Source organism: Cucurbita pepo, chromosome 1 (genome assembly GCF_057944985.1).
Source record: "Cucurbita pepo subsp. pepo isolate OVF chromosome 1, ASM5794498v1, whole genome shotgun sequence".
In the NCBI taxonomy this organism is placed as follows: Eukaryota; Viridiplantae; Streptophyta; class Magnoliopsida; order Cucurbitales; family Cucurbitaceae; genus Cucurbita; species Cucurbita pepo.
In genome coordinates, this window is record NC_141798.1 from 15737526 (window position 1) to 15757655 (window position 20130).

Sequence of the window (20130 nt, forward strand, 5' to 3'; positions counted from 1 at the left end):
ATAAAGACATGGTGAACGGTCTGCCGCAAATTATAGCTTCAAACACCACCAGTGAGGCATGTATGAAAGATAAACAACAACAGACTTCATATCCAAAAATGGGTAAAGGGAGAGAAACTGAAAAATCGGGTCTTGTTCATGCAGGTCTATGTGGTCTAATTTCACCAGCTTCAAGTAGCCCGAAAAAGTATTTGTTGTGCTTTATAGATGATTTTTCAAGAAAGACATGGAGTTATTTTCTTGTGGAAAAATCAGAAACATTTTATCATTTCCAATGTTTCAAAATAATTGTGGAAAGAAAATTAGAATGTCTATAAAATGTTTAAAACTGATAGAGGAGGAGAATTCAATTATGCTGAACTTAACGATTTTTGCAAATTGCATGGATTGAAGAGATACGTTGCAAATCTTCAAAAATTGCAAATGGAGGAAAGACTGAACTAGTTGCTGAAAATAATTTTCCAGGCACCAGATTTGACAATAAGGCAGGGGAGAAATCGATATCCACATTAGCAAATTAGAATTTCGATGAAGGCTTATCTGAAGAGGATGAAGAAAATATGGCATTTTTTATGATTTTAGATCTTGTGAATTTTAAGAAATCTGTAGAAAGCTCAAAATGGAGATTGACTATGGACGAAGAAATCAAATACATTAAAAAAAAAATCAAACATGGAACTTGTGGTTCTATCGGCGGGAGCAAAGAAAATAGGAGTGAAATGGATTTATAAGACCAAGCTAAATGAGTCTTTAGAAGTTGATAAATACCATGTAAGATTGGTGGTAAAAGGGTACGCACAAGAGCATGTATCTCAGCTACTCATCCTTATCTCATATTTGTTATATGTTTGATTAGTCGTTTTATGGCATGTCTAACACAACAACATTTTGCAGCAGCTAAAAGGGTTTTAAAGTACTTGAAAGGTACGGTAGATTATAGTGTATTTTATAAAAAGGGAGAAGTTAGTGATTTAATTGGATTTATCGATAGTGATTATGCCGAAGACATGAAAGATAGCAAGAGTACTTTAGGCTGTGTGTTTACCATGAGTGAAGGAGCAGTAGTTTGGTCTTCTCGTAAGCAGCCTATAGTCAGCTTATCAACCACAAAAGCTGAGTGTATTGCTGCTAGTGTCTGTACATGTTAAATTGTTTGGATGAGGAAGATACTCAAAGAGATTGGTCATTCTCAAATAGAAGGAACAAAGCTAATGTGTGATAATACTTCGGCTTTTAAGCTATCAAAAAATCCAGTTCTACATGGACGTTCCAAACACAAGATTTCACTTTCTTAGAGATCTTACAAAGAAGGATCCGTTAATTTATTACTTTATGGTACCCAAAATCAACTTGCTGATTTATTGACAAATCTTCTCAAATTAAAAGTATTTCAGAAGTGTTCTAAATTGTCATAAGGTCTTATTCTTTAGGACTGATTAGTCCTATTTCTCTCGGATAAGTTTTTTTATTAGTCTTATTCTCTCGGATAAGTTTCGCTGATATTTTTAGGTTTGGTTAGTTTCGCTGATATTTTTAGGTTCAACAAAAGGCTATATATGCCATTCAAAACATAAGTTTTGTGTGTCATATTGTATTTCTTGAGTGACATATTGGTGTTGTGACATATTGGTGTTGTGAGTACATTTGTTCCGCTTTCGACGCACAACAAGTGGTATCAGAGCCTTATTGTAGTATTTGGGGTATTGTGAAAGTTTTGCCTCATCGACCACTAGACGTGCTCACAATCATGCTTATTCTCTTGAAAATCAATTTTCAAGAATTGTGTTTTTAGTTACATCCAGATTAATTATTGCAAATGGCAAAATCATCACGGCGTGGATCGAGATTGTGAAGTTCCAATCTCGAAGTAGAGAAATTTGATGGAACCAATAATTTTGGTGTTTGGTGAGGCGGTGAGGCGAAGTTAGCGATTTGCTGGTCATGCAAGACCTCGATGTTTCTCTCCAAGAGGAGATGCCTGAAGACATGACAGAAGTAGAATGGACGAAATTAAATTGGCAAGCCTGTGAAATTATTCGATCCTGTCTTGGCAAGGATCAGAAATATCCATTTATGAAGATTACCATGGCGAAAGAATTATGGGACAAGCTTGAGGCGAAATATATGAAGAAGAGTGTGGAAAATATATGAAGAAGAGTGTGGAAAATAAACTCTACTTGAAAAAGAAACTCTTCCGTTTTGATGTTAAGATTGATGACGAAGACAAGGCGTTGTTGTTATTAAATTTTTTGCCGAAATCCTACGAGTTTTTAGTAACAACCCTACTACATGGAATCACTAATATTGATTTTGAAGATGTTTCAAATGCCTTAATAAATAATGAGATCCGAAAGAAGGAAAATGAGACATATCAAGGCTTTAGCTCAAATGTTCTCACTGCTCATGGAAGGATTTCTACTTGGAAAAGGAACGAATGTGGAGAGTCCCGATTAAAGTGAGAGGTAGATCTGATAATTGGAGAAAACTTGATAAAAATGAGTGTGCATATTGTCGATAGAAAGACCATTGGAAGAAAGATTGTCCGATCTTAAAAGAGAAGGGGTCGAAGTCCAATGTGGTTAGAGATGATGACACTGATACAGATGATGCCTTGACAATCTCCCTATCAGTCAGCCAAACTAGTGAATGGATTCTTGATTCTGGGTGCTCCTATCATATGTGTCCTAACAGAGAGATGTTTTTGGACTTCAAAAAGTTCAATGGTGGAGTTTTCTATATGGGCAATGATAGTACTTGCAAGATGATGGGAATCGGCTCAGTACAAATCAAGATGTTTGATGGGGTTATACGAAAACTCAATGATGTGAGGTATGTCCCTGACTTGAAGAAAATTTGATTCACCTTGGCGTTTTGGATGCGAGTGGTTATCGCATCATTTTGGAAGGAGGGAATTTGAAAGTAGCTCATTGAGCTTTGGTGGCAATTAAAGGAACTAGAAGAGGTAGCATATACTACCTCAACGGAACCACAATAATTGGGCATGCGACTCGGGCATGCTGGTGAGAAGGCGCTTCAGACATTGGTGAACCAAGGAGTTCTTGAAGGTGCCACAAGATAAAATTGATTTCTGTGAACATTGTATATTTGGTAAACAAAAAAATGTGAAGTTTGGTACAACTATACACCAAACAAAGGGCATTTTGGATTATGTTCACACTGATGCATGGGGTCCCACGAAGAATGTCTCATTGGGAGGAAAGAGGTGGTTTTTCACCTTTATTGATGACTACTCGAGGAGAGTTTGAATGTATCCCATGAGGCACAAAAACGAGGTTCTCCAAATCTTCTTAGAGTGGAAGAAAATGGTAGAGAATCAGACGGACATGAAAATCAAAAAGCTGAGATCAGACAACGGGGGAGAATATACTTATGATCGATTCCTTAAAGTATGTCGAGATGAAGGGATCGTTGGACACTTCATTGTTCCTGGTAAGCCACAACAAAATTGAGTTGCTAAGAGAATGAAGCAGACATTAATAGAGAAGGTTCGATGCATATTGTCTCAAGCAGGATTGAGGCATTTTGGGCTGAGGCTCTCAGTTATGCAGTTCACTTGGTGAATCGTTTACCTGTTTCTGGAAATGGTGGGAGAACTCCGCTTGAGGTATCGTCAGGTACTCCTATTAGTGATAATGATAAATTGCATGTGTTTGGGTGTCGTGATTATTATCATGTGACAGACTCAAAGATGGATCCTAGAGCCAAAAAAAGCCAAGTTTATGGGCTTTAGCAAAGGTGTGAAGGGCTGTAGGTTATGGTGTCCAGAAACAAGTAAGATTGTTAATAGTCGAGATGTGACATTCGATGAGTCTGGAAGGTTTTTGCAGAAAATTGAAAATAATGACGAGGCATTGAAGCAGGTGGAGAAGGTGGTGTTCTCTCCTGATATGGTTTCTCCTATTGAAGAACCTATTGATCAGGTAGATAATAACTCTGATGTCTTAGAACAAGAGGAGCAAAGCCTTGTAAATGAAAGAGTGGAGGAACCTGAGTCTATCGCCAAGAATAGACCACGGGGTAATTCGAAAACCTGCAAGGTTTGATGATACGATAGCATATGCTTTCTCTTTGATTGATGGAGTTCCTAACAGTTACAAAGATGCTATTCAAAGCCCTGATAGCTTACACTCGCAAGAGGCTGTGAATCAGGAGATAACATCATTGGAGATAAATCAAACTTGGGATTTGGTACAACTTCCAAAAGGTAAGAAGGAAATTGGTTCTAAATGGGTTTTTGCAAAAAAAAAAAAAAAAAAAAAAGAAGATTCTTCTAGTATACGTTGTAGGGCTCGACTTGTGGCTAAAGGCTATGCACAAAAAGAAGGTATTGATTACAATGAAATTTTCTCACCTGTGGTAAAACATTCTTTCCATTCGAATTTTGTTGGCTTTGGTTGCTCAATTTAATCTTGAACTTGTACAACTCGATGTAAAAGTTGCTTTTTTGCATGGAAATTTGGAAGAAGAAATATATATGTCGCAATCGGTTGGTTTTCGAGTAGTTGGACAGCAACATTTAGTATGCAGACTGAAGAAATCTTTGTATGGGCTGAAGCAATCTCCTCGCCAATGTATAAAAGGTTTGATCATTTCATGGTAGAGCATATGTATACTCATAGTCAATTTGATCATTGTGTGTATTATCGGTGTCTCGATGATGGATCATTTATCTCTTTGCTCTTATATGTTGATGATATGTTAATTGCTTCAAAGAGACAGGTGGAGATTGATAAGCTCAAAGATCGGCTTTCTAAAACATTTGAAATGAAAGACTTAGCAATGCAAAGAAAATACTTGGAATGGAGATAGAGCGAGATCGGAAAAAAGGTACAGTCTGGTTGACTCAGTCTCAATATCTACGCAAGGTATTGACAATATTTAGTTTGAATAATTCAACAAAACTCGCTGGTACTCCAATTGCTCCTCATTTCAAGCTTAGTGCTTCCATGTGTCTGAGTTCTGACGATGACAAAAGGTATATGGAGAATATTCCTTATACAAATGTTGTTGGTGCTTTGATGTATGCTATGGTGTGTACTCGACCTGATCTTTCACACGCAGTAAGCAAGGTGAGTCGTTATATGCATAATCCTAGTAAAGAGCATTGGCAGGCTGTCAACTACGGGTTATTTATTTACTATGGCTGGTGGACTTGTTTGTTGGCGTTCAACATTGCAGTCTACTATTGCATTGTCTACCACTGAAGCAGAGTATATGGCAGTAACGGAAGCTTTTAAAGAAGCTATTTGGATACATGGTTTGATCAATGACTTAGGTATTTTGCAGGAATATATAGATGTGTTTTGTGATAGCCAGAGCGCTATTTGTTTGTCAAAAAATCAAGTCCATCATGCTCGTACTAAACATATTGATGTCCGTTTTCACTTTATTCGAGAAATTATTAACGAAGGGGATATTCGTTTATTAAAAATTGGAACGGTTGATAATCCTACTGATATGTTGACAAAGGTAATCGTTCGTGAAAAGTTCTGGCATTGTTTGGATTTCATCAACGTCGGAATAAAGGAGTAGTGTGTTGACGTGATAGCAACAAAATTAGTTATCAACTTGGAGATTTATGACAAGGTGAAGATGGTTGTAAATTGTCATAAGATCCTATTCTTTAGGACTGATTAGTCTAGGATAAGTTTTCTAATCAGTCCTATTCTCTGGGATAAGTTTTGATGATATTTTGAGGTTTGGTTAGTTTCGCTGATATTTTTAGGTTCAACAAAAGGCTATATAATGTCATTCTTTCTGCGGTTGAAAATATCAAATTTTGTGTGTCACATTGTATTTCTTAAGTGACATATTGGTGTAGTGAGTACATTTGTTCTGCTTTCGCGCACAACAAGAAGTTGGGTGAAGAATTTAAACCCTAAACTGATTATTGACACAGAAGAATAAATTGAGGGAGAGATTTTTAGAAGAATTTAATTATTTCAAATACGGTTAATAAATATAGTTTATTTGGGTGAGTTAGAGTATTTTTTTTTAGCTATTTAGTTTAACTACTTTGCAATGTTTGGGGTGTATTTCTATTTGTGTTAATTTCTATTTCTACGGTTATTTATAAGGCTTATCGGCTTAGTAATTATTCTATTAAAACTCTACAATCCTACGGCCTCACCCTAAAAAATCTCAAGTCTTACATACTTTTTAGTAAGCTTGTAACATCCAAACCCACCACGATATTGTTCGCTTTAGCTCATTAAATCGCCGACAACCTCAGGATTTTAAAACGCGTCTACTAGGGAGATGTTTTTACATCCTTATAACGACTACTTTGTTTTCTTCTCCAACCGATCTGGGATCTCACAATTCACAGTGTCCTTTTTGGCACACCGCTCAGTGTCTCAATCTGATATCATTTGTAACAACTCAAACCCATCGCTAGTAGATATTGTCTTTAGTTTGTTACGTATCATTGTCAGCCTCATAGTTTAAAAAGAGGGAGAGTTTTTCACTCTCTCAAGTAATGCTTAGTTTCCCTCTCCAATCAATGTTAGATCTCATAAAGCTTCTTGTGATATTCATTACGATATAGTTTATTATGATATTCATTGTGGTGAGTTGATGCTCGACACTTTCCTCTTCATAAAATTTAGGAGTTTTGAGATAAAAACTCGCCACCTCATTTGGTACAAAAGATTTTTAGCTTGTGGTCGGACGTGCTTTCAACAAGTCTTTTGAACTTTTTAAACGCACATAATACCTCATCTTTTTCTCTAAGCACGTACATCTACACACAGGAAATTTAGTTGTCAACAAGTTGGAATGGTTGCATAAGTTTGCATGCAGTAGTTGCAATGATTTCTCAACACGAAAATTGGTTTGAGCTGGAAATGACAATCTGGTTTAAGCTGGAAATGAGAGTCATCTTTTTTCTCTATTCAAATTGAGCACATTAAAATTCACACGCCCAAATCTTGTATGTCATAGTCACGCTAGGTCTACGAGTACTGTAAATGAAGAGGTGGGTTGGCTAGTCTTCATTAGTATCTTATACCGGCGATTTACGATCATTTTACCTTCATCCACCAGGCTCCATTTCTGTTGTCAAATATCTCTAGGAATGCTATCATTTCACCCATCCTAATAATATTGCTCAAACTCAGTGTAATAGAAAAAAAAGAAAAAAAAATACTTTGGTTTAAATAAATAAATGGAAATTGGAGATTTATTTGGAGAGTAGAAAATGGAAATCTAGATTTAATTAAAAGAGATAAAAAAATTTATTGATCTTGTTGTAATTATTTAGGTTCTTTTGCTATCATTTTGTTACCCAAAATAGGTTTAAGATCAATAGCCTTCTTAAACAAAAAACACTTCTAAAATTGGCCAAAAGAATTACGAATGAAATTAAAACAGAAAGGAAAAACAGAAGGAGAAAAGATTTGAAATTGTGAATAGAATTAAAACAATGGAAAATAGAGGGAAAGAAAATAGAAGAAATAGAAGATTAGGAGATATTAAACTGTATTTTTCAAAAATTGTATATGTGAATGAAGCACAAAAATAATATTAAAAATACTATTTTTATATATATATATATAATAAGAACTAGAGGGAATGGACAAGAGAAAATAGGCCATCCATGGAAAATGAACTGGATTTTAAAATACCAAAGAAAGTAGATAATACTCTGATATAAAATAAATCAATCAAATTCTTTTCGTAAATCCGGGGTAATAATAGAAAATGAGGTCTTTAATAAAAATAAGATTATATATATATATATATATATATATATATATATATATATATATATATATATATATATATTGCTAGGCAAAGTCTTTGATGCTCGCATAAAGTTTAATACTAGAGCATCGTAAAATATGGAGAATTTGATTTGAAATTGATGTCACGGGTTCATGTAGGTTGAATTGGGTACAAAGGAAAAAATCAAACTTTCATTAGAGATAAATGGGTGACATCAGCCTAAACTAATCAGGTAAGTGGCCTTACCATTAACATGGTTATATTGATGTTGACACATGTCTGTGGTTCTGCATGTGTCATATATATTGATATGTTTATGATAAGTTATAATATGTAAATTGTATGATAATACTTACGGTACAATGTGTTCAATGATATGTTTGAGATAGGATACGAGAAAGATGCACTAAACGTAATGTAACGATAGGAGTAAGACATGTTCATGAAATGTTAAGGTTAGGTTACGTATCGAAGTACTATGGATATGAAAAATTGATAAAAACGATATGGTCACGATCGATTGATAAAAGAATACGATTAAGTTATGGGTAGAAAGGGATAGGATTATGATAAATTGATAGAACGATAGTGTTAGGATACGTTTATGTAACATTATGACTAAGGTACGTTCAAGTAACGATATGACTGTGATATGTCTAAAGACGTTAAGACTATGATAAGTTAGGGAAGGATATGACCACGAAGTGTTTACGATATGGTATGATTATGATATGACATGTGAAGGACGAATATATCTATATATATATATATATATATATATTTTGGTGATATGATATGAAAATGATATGAAATATGTTATGGTACGAGACATGTGATCAATTTCCATGTTTATGATATGATATATTGTGATGTGATATGTTATGTTTAGATTATTTTGTGTCACCATTGAGGTAATGTTGTATGAATCGCACATTATGAAATAATATGTTAAAAGCATGAAACGTTATGTTATGTCTCCTACATTGACATGGTTAAAAGCATGTTATGAATGACATGATATCACAATAAATGACATGAAATATAACCCTGTTAGAATTATGCATGGTTGAGAACTGAAAAATAAAAAATGATATGATATGAAAGTAAAACGATAGCGGGGTTAATAATGTCAAAAATGGGAAAATATTGAGACCTCATGCATTGGGAGATAACCCTATTTTATCACGATGGTACGAACGCATACACTAATGGGCAGGGGTACGATCATTATGTTTTAGTTACTAGTTCTAACGGGTGTTTGGCCTAAGGAGCTCCTAGAGCATGCTCGCCTAACAAGGAAAGTGACCTAACAGTGTGCGAACTAGCTAGTGAGTCCATACTCGCATGTATGGGCTGTGTGTAGAGTATATGGTACACATCCAAGTTACTCGTTAGGATAGTACCGTAGGAAAATAGACTGAAAGGATAGGTCCTGTCATTGCATTCGCATGTTCTTGCCTTTAACCCCAATAGCGGGGTCACTTACTCAGTATTTCTTTAAATACTCAAGTCATGTGTTTCCAAGTTAAGGCAAGACATTCATGTACAGTTGACGACGATATCGCTTCTCGAGACTATGACACATGCGTAGGGTAGTCGTATTTATTTTCTTAGACCTAGGCTAGAGTAGAATGTTTTTAATTTAAACGTTTATTTATTTTATTTAGTCTTTTGTTGTGTGTTTTTAAAGGTGTTTTCAAAATATGTAAGTTTATAGCTTTGTTTTAGGAAGGTTATGTTTTACGAAACTTTAAATGGAGTATTTTCACATTCAATGTTTATGATATGTATATAGTAGCGACCTTAAATTAAGTAGAAAATTTTTGGTCGTTACACTCAGGATGTAATATAATTGATTAGTAGACGTTGATCGTTGCTCTTGCAATATAACAAGATAGATCCTTTGCCCTTGATTGGTACAATTGATCTGTTGTCAAACTTCACGTTTCTAATGAGTTTTTCATCAAGCTCCATGAACTTAAAACAATTTTTCAGTTGTGTGGTTGCTCACTCCATTGTCTAAGTATCACATGTTGGTATCCACTCAGTCTTTTCCATTTACGAGGTGGTTCACATGACCTTTTCTTCATTAAGCATCAATAAGTTGGGTATCTTCTTAGCCAACATCAGTTCATGCTCTTAGTCACGTGTGAATGCGAGATTTGTCTCCTCATCTCGCTTCTTGTTGCGGCACTTTACCATACAATATCCTTATTTTTCACATGGTCATGGATTTGTGAGAGATTGTCATGGCATCCTTTGCCGGCCAAACCCATGACCTTTACTTTCCATGTTGTGGTTGTCGAGAAAAAGAACCGTTCACATTTTTCTTTTTCATCGGTCCAAGCCACTTGTGTATGAATAAGTAATGCTTCTCCTTATCTTTTTCATTGTAGCCACGAATTCTCTTCTCATAGGCCTTAAGACGACTAACCACCTCCTCAACCGACATGTTTTTTAGGTCGCCGAACTACTTCATGGAGACAACGATCTACAGGAATCATGGGAGAACGACTCAAAAGAACTTCTTGATGATGGAGATCTCCCCCATCTTGTCACCTAATGAATTGATGCCAGTGATGATGATCATCAACTTCATGGCAAAGCCATCCACCAACTCATTGTCCTCCATGAGGAAAGTTTTGGAATCTCTTGCACCTTTATTTCTTTGACCTGTACAACACCCATATATCTTGTTTGCAGCATCTCTCATACTGCTTTTGTAGAGTCTTTCTTGTCAACACGAGAAGGACATTCTTCAAGACTAATTAGTAGATGGAACAAGAGTCATCTTGTCCATTGGGGCATGAAACCAGGCTCTACCCGTGCACTGACGGGGCTACCTACGCATGGCTTCCTGCGCGTGGAGGTGCATGGTTTCCTGCATGTGGAGGCGTGCAGGGACCATATTTTCATCCCATTCGATGCTCGCTTGTTGAATTTTTGTCCTCATTTGATGTTAGTGAATTAGGTTCTTTCATAAATTTTTAGAATTTTGGTGACTTTCTTTGCTAGTAATTACACTCGAGAAGACACGCGAAAAAGTCATAAGTAACCACATAGATTTTAAGAAGTAATATTTATATGGATCGCTTGGATATGCATGCATGCCAGTAAGACCAAACTCTAGATGGTTAGCTTCGATATAATTTGCGCCTAGGTAAACGGGATACAATATGAGAATATTGAGACTAGTGGATGATATCACGGGTTGACCCTTGATTGTTGTGGTTGTTGTGTTGTGCCGTTTCTATATTGATTGTATATAATTATGCCAAACCAATGGATTGGAATGTGTATTTGTGCTACAGTGCTTGATGTATATTATCAGCTCGTTGAGCATATATATGATTGTATGCATGATTGACTGTACATTAGCTCTATGAGACTATATATGTGATTCTCCCTATAAAGGATAAGTAGTAGAAATAGTTTAAGACTAGGGTGTGAGTGTCAGTTTGGCCAGCTTTTGACTTAGGATGGAACGCCTTCAATCGTTCAAGCGCAAAAGAATTGTGAGAGATGAACAAAGGGTGAGACCCTAATGCTTCTAACCGATCCACACTCGAAGAGTCAGAATTAAGAATACCTAGAGACGTGAATCCATGTCAAGACCGCCAAACCTCGTGGAGACCTAGAAAACTACAATGGTGGCCCTAGAGAAAAATAAAAGTAGTGTGTAGGCCAATAGCAGTCACTCTAGTGTCTACAAAGCTTATCCACTTCGGCACGATACCGTTGAGTTAGGCATGAGGTTTGAGAGAGAGTTTGGTTGGATTACCATACATGATGGAACAGTCTTGTGGGAGGACGTTGATCATGTAGGTAGTTAGTAGAGTTGGCACACAAGGGATAGCGCTTCCGACCTTGGACGACTCCATGGTTTGTGGGATGGGTTCGCAAGCTACCTACCATGAATGAAGAGCAGGTTAACACTCGCCATGTTATTCCCACCTGTTTGAGAGAGTGTTCTTTGAGGTAGTGCTTCAACACCAGACCCCAGTTACCGTTGTGTAGGCTAAGCTAGCTACCTAAGTATGTGCACAGCAAGAATGTTATACCTAGAACCTAGAGAAGGCTCATGGGCTCCTACTAGGTCAAGGATGGGATGAGAACAAACATGTAGGTTGTTTACTAAATATATTTATATACTCATTCATTTCTACATTTTCTTTTTCAAGTGATTGACGACGTAAGTCAAGGCAAGGGGGTGGTCGAGAGGTCAGGAGTCATAAAGGAACGTCGACCGAGGCGTCTGTCTAATCCACAATACTTATTTTGTACACCGTTACCATTCCCTCTTTAAATGAACATAACAAACATATGTACACGTCTTTGATTTTACCTTGGTATTGCAAACGATGTTGATTTTTTTTATGGCAATTTTCCATTATCTTCTTATACATTCATCCTACCTTTCATAGTTTGTTACATTCAATCTTTCAATGCCTTGAAATTGGGGTATGTCACTACCATTCATAAGTTCTTCATAATGGTAATAAAGTCTAAAGTTTATTTTAACCATGTAATTATGCCTTTCATCTTAAGTATCGCTATCGCTAAATCTTTTATGAACAATTTATTTATGATACAAAAGTCCTTCTCAAGCCATTGACAAGGTAAATTTCATTGTTTATGTCCCAAAATCAGCATTTAAGGAAACTATTCATTTACTTACCATATATGGAAATAAGCGAATTTCATCTCATAGAATTATATTCCTAGCTTCGTATTTGGTTAATAATTTATTTTAGTTAGAAATATAAAATTCGGAGAGAATCGATAGAAACTCAAACCGTGACATGCTATAGTTTAGTTTAATGTAAATAATTAGTGAAATCTGGTAGTTTAAAAAAATATATATACAAATTTGTAGCCAATGACATAATAAAATGATGGATTTTAAAATACGTATATATTGGGGTTTTATTATTATCTAGTTTTTTCTTTTTTTGGAAAAAAACTAGTAATTAAAAAAAGATGGAAATTAATTAGTTTGAAATAGGCAACACCATGATAAAAGAATGTTCTTTCACGTGGAGGGTCACCCAATTCCCATAAGATGATGTTGGTAACTGAGATATATATAATATATATATATCTATATATTTTTGATGACTCAATCTTCAACGAAAGTCAAACCTCGAGAATAGAGTCAACATTTTGTGTGCTCACGTGTGAAAAGGATAACCCTAACCCTAACCCTAACCCTAACTACGAGATTGCATGTGAAAATGGTCTCATAATACTCCAAATTTTTAGATTTTGCCTCACTAATATTCTTCCATAAATTAGGCTTCCTGCTTCCCATTCAATTATACTTCCTAATTTTTTATTTTCAACCCTTTATTTTTCATTAAATTAATAAAAAAATATTCATACATTAATACTTTATCTAAATACGCCTCCCCTTAATCGAAATTCGACTTCTTTTTCTTTCGGAGTCTAAGTCATATGTTTACTATGTCTACTCCTTTCCTTTTGGAGTCCTTTGTTCGACATTCGAGGATTCTATTGACATGACTAAGTTAGGGCATGACTTTAATACCATGTTAGATGAACACGACTCTCCACAATGATATGATAGTTCACTTTAAGCATAAACTCTCATGGATTTGCTTTGGACTTTCCCAAAAAGCCTCGTAACAATGGATATATTATTCCAACACCACAAAAGTAATTAAAAAACTTAAATTCCAAAAACAAAATCATTCTCAAGATCATATCACTCCAATTGCTTTTTCATATTTCTTTTCCTTGGTTCAAGTGATTTATTATTATTTCAACAAAAAAAAAAAAAAAAAAAAAAAAAAAAAAAAAACCACGTTTAAATTCAACAACACCCTTTAAAAAAACAATTTATTATTTTGAAAGAATGAAACATAAAGATTAGTTTTTAAAATTTTGTTGGGGAAATCAACGTTGTTTGAAACCCAATGAAGAAGAAATCAAGGAGATTTGCTTAACAGGCAGGTTGAAATTATTTCTCCTTTCCAACATTTTTATGCTTTCTAAATTTTTTTTTTTTTTTCAATCCTTTATGAATATTTAGAAAATATTTTAATTAAAATATCGTTATTATTACTAACCAAGTTACCACAAATTTATAATGTCACAAAATTCCTCTGAATAATGTCTTGGAAGACGATAATAATAAAAAGGACATATCTATAAATCTCGATATGATAGCCGATCAAATAATTTTAGTTATTTTTATCTAATAAGATGATATTATTTATCTATGTTTTAACTTTAAATACAATTATGATATTGTAATTAATATTAAAAGAGATGGTATAAAAGCTTTATATATAATATATGATAATATTTTCAATAATGGGCTGAGGTTTTGTAAAGCCCAAACCAAGCCCAATAAAGGCCCAATCATTTTATTGCTTAAACACGACATGAACGGCGTGAATGTTCTTTTCTTAGCCTTTTATGCCAATAAGGATTTAATTATAAAAAATAAAATTAATGAGTCCTAAAAGAATAAACTATATATTTAATTTGTTTAAAAAACACAATTATTTGACAAACCTTATAGATTAAGTTGCATGTATCTTTTATATATCTTTTATTATATAGTTCCTTATCTAAAATCAGTTTGCCTTGTTCTAAGTGTTTATTATTATTTATTATTACATTTTAAAAAATAAATAAATAAATCTCCCTTTGAATGAAGAGCACTTAAAGAAATTAAATCTCTTTCTAAGTTTGGAATGTGTCTCACATCAAATAGTGTTTGGATAACTTCATATAACATCTTGATTCTAACCGTTCTAATATCGTAAAGAATGCATTATTTTTCATGAGTACAACATCCTTCGATACCATATTATAGGTTGAAAACAAATACTTATTAGTTAGTTTATGAAATTGTGACATCTGAATAAAAAAGGGTTACATGAATGAACCGAAACCACATTCGGATGAAAACGATCTTGATGATAGGATGAGCAAGAAAAATTTAAAAGAATTGAAAATTAGTGTCTATACGGACAATGTGCACTTTCTTTTTTGGTGGCTCAGTCATAGAAAATTCATAGTTACTTGGAGTAATTCTATATTGGGTGACCTCCTAAGAATTTTCTTAAGAAGCATTTAAATGAGCATAAATCATGTTAAAAAGATTTGTGTTAGCGTGTGGGGACAATCATTACTTTTAAGAAGTGATTAGTAGTTAACATGACCATGTTGCAGGATATGCAAAGGAATGTCGGGATCATTAGGTGTCGAATCTAGATTCTGAGTCTTAGACATGAATCGTTACATAAATGATTATTTTGTATTAAGAAGTCATTCACAACAATGGTATAGCCAAACCTTTTTGGTTATTTTTCCTTTTGATTTACAAAAAATCATATTATTATTATTTTGTAACCTATTGTGAGATTCCACCTCCGTTGAAAACAAGAACACACATCCTTTATAAACATGTGGAAATCTCTCTCTTGTAGACTCTGTTTTAAAATTATTGAAGGGAAGTTTGAAAGGGAAATCCCAAAGAAAACAATATCTGCTCGTGGTGAGCTTAAGTTGTTACAAATAGTATCAAAGCATCGTGAGATCCCACATTGATTGAAGAGAGAAACGAGTGCCAGCGAGGATGTTGGCAAATAATGTTGTCTTTCAAAATTTTAATTATTAAATATTTTAAACCATTTTTTAAAAATAAAACTTGTAAGACTTTCAATTTATCCTTGATGTATTGAAAATTCTGATTATTAAAGAAAGCTTTTAATTTTTAAATTTTTATCAAATCGTAACCATTTAATTTCTATACTTTTTAAAAAGAAGGCATCCACGTCAGTGAAAGGCGACCCCACATGGAACTGCCACTTGTGTAAAGGAGGGCCCATATAACCCAAGTTGAGTTAAAGTAACCATAGTAGGCGGTTAACTTTCGTTTTGAAACCAGAAGAACGTCAGTTGCCTCCCCTATATATACTCCTCCACTCTCTCTCCCTCCTCTCCGCTCTCCTCTTTCTCTTTCCAAACTCCTTCATTTAAAAATTAAAAAAAAATTAAATTATTATTTTTTTTTCTTTTCCATTTTTCTTTTTATTATTTTTTGACGTCTTGTCGTCCCTTCCCTTTCTCGTAGTTCCTATCAGAAGGCTGAGCAGTCGATCGGTGCAGAACGACATATATTCCCATCCCTCTTCGTTTTAGTTAGTTAACTAACTGAAATTTCCTCTTCTTTTATTTTTCTTGTTTCCACTTTTACCCTTCACTTGTATTCTAATTTATCCTCCACTGCCACTGACAAAAACCCGCCATGATTTCATGGAAGGATCTCTATACCGTCTTGACGGCTGTTATTCCTCTTTATGTCGCCATGATTTTGGCTTACGGCTCTGTCCGGTGGTGGAAGATTTTCACGCCAGATCAGTGCTCTGGAATCAACCGTTTCGTCGCCATTTTCGCTGTTCCTCTTCTCTCCTTTCATTTTATCTCTTCTAATAATCCTTACGCGATGAACTTCCGTTTCATTGCTGCTGATACGCTTCAGAAGGTCATTATGCTATTTCTTCTTGGGATTTGGACTAATGTCACGAAGAATGGAAGCTTGGAATGGATGATTACCATTTTCTCTCTCTCCACGCTTCCGAATACGCTTGTGATGGGGATTCCTTTGTTGATTGCTATGTACGGCGAGTACAGTGGGAGTCTGATGGTGCAGGTGGTTGTGTTGCAGTGCATTATTTGGTACACGCTTTTGCTTTTTCTGTTTGAGTATCGTGGTGCGAAGATTCTCATCATGGAGCAGTTTCCCGAGACGGCTGCTTCGATTGTGTCCTTTAAAGTTGATTCGGACGTGGTTTCGCTGGATGGGAGGGATTTTCTGGAGACTGATGCAGAGATTGGGGACGATGGAAAGCTTCACGTGACGGTGAGGAAATCGAATGCCTCTCGACGCTCTCTCGGGCCTTGTTCGCTTCCGGCATTGACGCCGAGGCCGTCCAATCTCACTGGCGCTGAGATTTACAGTTTGCATTCTTCTCGGAATCCTACTCCTCGAGGTTCGAATTTCAACCACTCCGATTTCTACTCTATGATGGGGTTTCAAGGCCGATTGTCGAACTTCGGACCTGGTGATTTGTATTCGGTTCAATCCTCCAGAGGTCCGACGCCGAGGCCGTCTAATTTTGAGGAGAACTCTGCCGCTCAGGCTCAGACGGCATCCCCGAGGTTCGGATTTTACCCGGCCCAAACTCTGCCTTCGTCTTACCCGGTTCCGAACCCTGAGTTCACCAAAACCCCTAAAATCACTCAGCCACCACCGCCGTCTCATCTACAGCAGCAGCAACCGCCACCGCCACCGCAGCCACAGCCGCAGAACAGTAAAGCTAACCATGACGCGAAGGAGCTACACATGTTCGTTTGGAGTTCAAGTGCTTCCCCAGTCTCTGAAGGCGGTGGTGGGCTCCACATTTTAGCTGGGAATGAGCTTGCCGGAGCCGAGCAATCTGGACGGTCTGATCAAGGCGCCAAAGAGATCCGGATGCTCGTCGCCGATCATCCACAAAACGGTGAAAACAAAGGTAATGAATACTAATATAATTTATCCTTCAATCTCAATAACTCCACAAATTCCAGTTTATTAATAATTTCCCATTTTCGTTCTGATGTGAAGCTGTTCCAGAAACCGAGAGCTATGTAGCTGAAACCTTTAGTTTCACCGGCAAAGAAGGGGAAGAGGAAAGAGATGATCAGAAAGAGAATCCCATAGGCTCCGCCAGTGATCTCAACGGAAAATTCACCGGCGGAGGTCCAGACGGTGGGAACTCGAAACTAATGCCGCCGGCGAGTGTGATGACCCGTCTGATTCTAATCATGGTGTGGCGGAAGCTGATCAGAAACCCCAACACATATTCAAGCCTCATCGGTTTAATCTGGTCGCTGATTTCATTCCGGTAAGACAAAAATTAATCAATTCCCTTTGATCTAATTACAGTAGATTGAAACTTCCATTTGAACTAATTGTGTTCCCTCTTGTTCGTGGATTGTCTATGAAATTTGTTCTGTATTTATTGTTTGTTCATGGAGTTGTCTGTGTTGTTGGGCTGTGATGAAAAAACTTGCAGGTGGCATGTGGCCATGCCGCAAATAATAGAGAAATCAATCTCCATACTCTCTGACACAGGACTTGGAATGGCTATGTTTAGCTTAGGTGAGTAGTCGTTTTCTTTATTTATTGTATTCGTTTCATTAAGCATCATTCTAAAGAAGAAGAAAATACTAAGAATTAATGATAGAAACTAAAGAAATCACTAGTTCTTTTGGTCTGTGTGATCATGCTGTCACGTAATTATCCCAATAATTGAAGACAAACTTGATTGAATCATTACAAGGAGGAAGAAAAAGAAAAAAAAAGTACTCTCAGAATTGATTTGTTTTATAATCTGTGTTGATAGTTCACGCATAAGTTATAACCAGTTGAGTTAGGTTCGGTTTAAATTAGCCGCTCGAGTCTTTGTCTGGAAATTAGGCTGGGAAAGAATGGGGATTCTCTTGCATTATTTGTTTTTGCTCACATTGTGTGTCTGAAAAGGGATGGGAAAGTTTTTAATCTTGGGGCTTGGCCAGCCGACAAGAGGACCCAGTGGGTCCATTGGGTCCAGTGGGCAACATCAACTGGGTGGTCCGGAGTTAATGCCCTCTCCATTGCACTCCAAATTAGTGAAACTAGTTGAACTCTAAATTCATGTAGTATTTTTTCTTTTCTTTTTCTTTGAAATTCTTGTTTATAGGTATTTTTATGGGACTACAACCAAAGATGATAGCATGTGGGAACTCTGTTGCTGTTTTTTCCATGGCCATCAGATTCCTAACTGGGCCTGCTGTCATGGCCATCGCTTCCTTTGCCATCGGCTTACGTGGAACTCTCCTCCGTGTCGCCATTGTTCAGGTAACTCCCGAATTATAATGGTCACCTACTTCAAATTTAATATCTTACAAGTTTCGTCGACAACTGGTTTGAGAAAATAATTGAGATGGGGGAAAAGTGGAGTACTACTCATATTATTAAGTGAATGACTTTAATGAGAGATATAACTTTAGGCACATGAAATGAATATTGAAAAGCTGGTGATTGTGTATAATATCCCATGTGCTATGTAGGCGGCATTGCCTCAAGGAATTGTACCGTTTGTGTTTGCTAAAGAGTACAACGTCCATCCAGCAATTCTGAGCACAGGGTAAGCAAACCCCATATCTCTGAAAGATGCCTGTTTTTTTTGGTTCAAATGATTGAGATATTTGGTACATTTTTTGTGACATTGCAGAGTGATATTTGGGATGCTGATAGCGCTACCCATTACTTTGCTCTACTATGTTCTGCTGGGTCTGTAAACTGGTTTCAACTTGGAATGAATTTCTTTCATATTTCTTAATGGTTTTGAGATGAAGAAGAAGATGATAGAATATATAGAGAAAAAGTTTGACAAAAGTTGAGATGGAAGCCCCGAAAGATGTCAAAGTTTCATCAGCTTTACAGAAGATTTTAGAACAAAGAGAAGAAAAAGGCATCGCTCAAGGGAGAGACATAAAAGGAAAACCCAACCCAGCCAGGAAAGGCAAATCTTCGATCGTTGCCATTTTGGGTGTAAATTTCTGACTCAAATGGGAGACCAATAGGTTTCTTAATTAGTTTTTTTTTTTTTTTTTTTTTTTTTTTTTTTTTTTTTTTTAACGTGGGAAAAAAAAAACATAAATTATTCTTAATATTGGTTTTGTTTGGCTTTTGTCGTTTTCTCTTTTTTTTTTTTTTTTTTTTTTTTTTTTTTGGGGGGGGTTTGTAATTTTATTATATCATATTATATTACATTAGGCTGCTGATTTTGTTGCTCATTTTGTCACCTTCCCTTTGTTTATACAAAGAATTTACCACCTGATTATAATCACGTCTATTTTTAGTGCCTTTTGTGTGGGATGGAATAAATAAATATAAATATGAATCTTTTATGAGATTGAATAATGTACTAATATCCATTGGTTTGTTAAGGTATAATGTGGCAACTTGGTGAGTATGGTCCACTAGGGGTCATTGCAAGTATAAATATTGGAAAAAGATACTTGTCACTAATGAATGGGAGTTATTATTCATTTATTAGTTCTTAAAAAGTTTAAGCTTTTTTCCCACTTTTTAAAAACAACAATTTCAACCATACCTAAGATGTGTGATCTAAGATGTGTGATCTAAGTTAAGTTATGACTATGTCAATGTCAATATGATTTAATTGGTATGGTATTGTTCATCCATAAATCAAAAAATTAAATGTGACTCAAAACTAGATAAAAATTAAGATGATAACAATCCTAAGACATATAGACCTAATTGACAAATGCTTCTATTAATATTTTCAAATTCAATTCCTT

General features: G+C 35.7%; 1 protein-coding gene across 2 annotated transcripts; it reads left to right on the forward strand.

The window, feature by feature from the left end:
• Nucleotides 1–15749: 15749 nt before the first annotated feature.
• On the forward strand, nucleotides 15750–19469 carry LOC111784469 (auxin efflux carrier component 7). 2 transcript variants are annotated; one of them, XM_023665162.2, is made up of 6 exons: nucleotides 15750–17294; nucleotides 17396–17666; nucleotides 17838–17923; nucleotides 18504–18661; nucleotides 18874–18950; nucleotides 19038–19469. In XM_023665162.2, exons 1-6 carry the CDS (start codon nucleotides 16028–16030, stop codon nucleotides 19102–19104), a joined length of 1926 nt encoding a protein of 641 aa, XP_023520930.2. In that variant the 5' UTR covers nucleotides 15750–16027; the 3' UTR covers nucleotides 19105–19469. The 2 variants fall into 2 exon arrangements, with proteins under 2 accessions (XP_023520930.2, XP_023520929.2); XM_023665161.2 differs by having other exon boundaries at nucleotides 15751–17294; nucleotides 17387–17666; nucleotides 19038–19467.
• The last annotated feature ends 661 nt before the right edge of the window (nucleotides 19470–20130 follow it).

Excerpts from the sequence above, each read along its gene's own strand:
- LOC111784469 (XM_023665161.2), top strand. The coding sequence starts at position 16,028 with ATGATTTCATGGAAGGATCTCTATACCGTCTTGACGGCTGTTATTCCT. Across the intron at positions 17,924-18,503 it reads AATGGCTATGTTTAGCTTAG|GTATTTTTATGGGACTACAA; the intron begins GTGAGTAGTCGT and ends TCTTGTTTATAG. Across the intron at positions 18,662-18,873 it reads TCCGTGTCGCCATTGTTCAG|GCGGCATTGCCTCAAGGAAT; the intron begins GTAACTCCCGAA and ends TGTGCTATGTAG.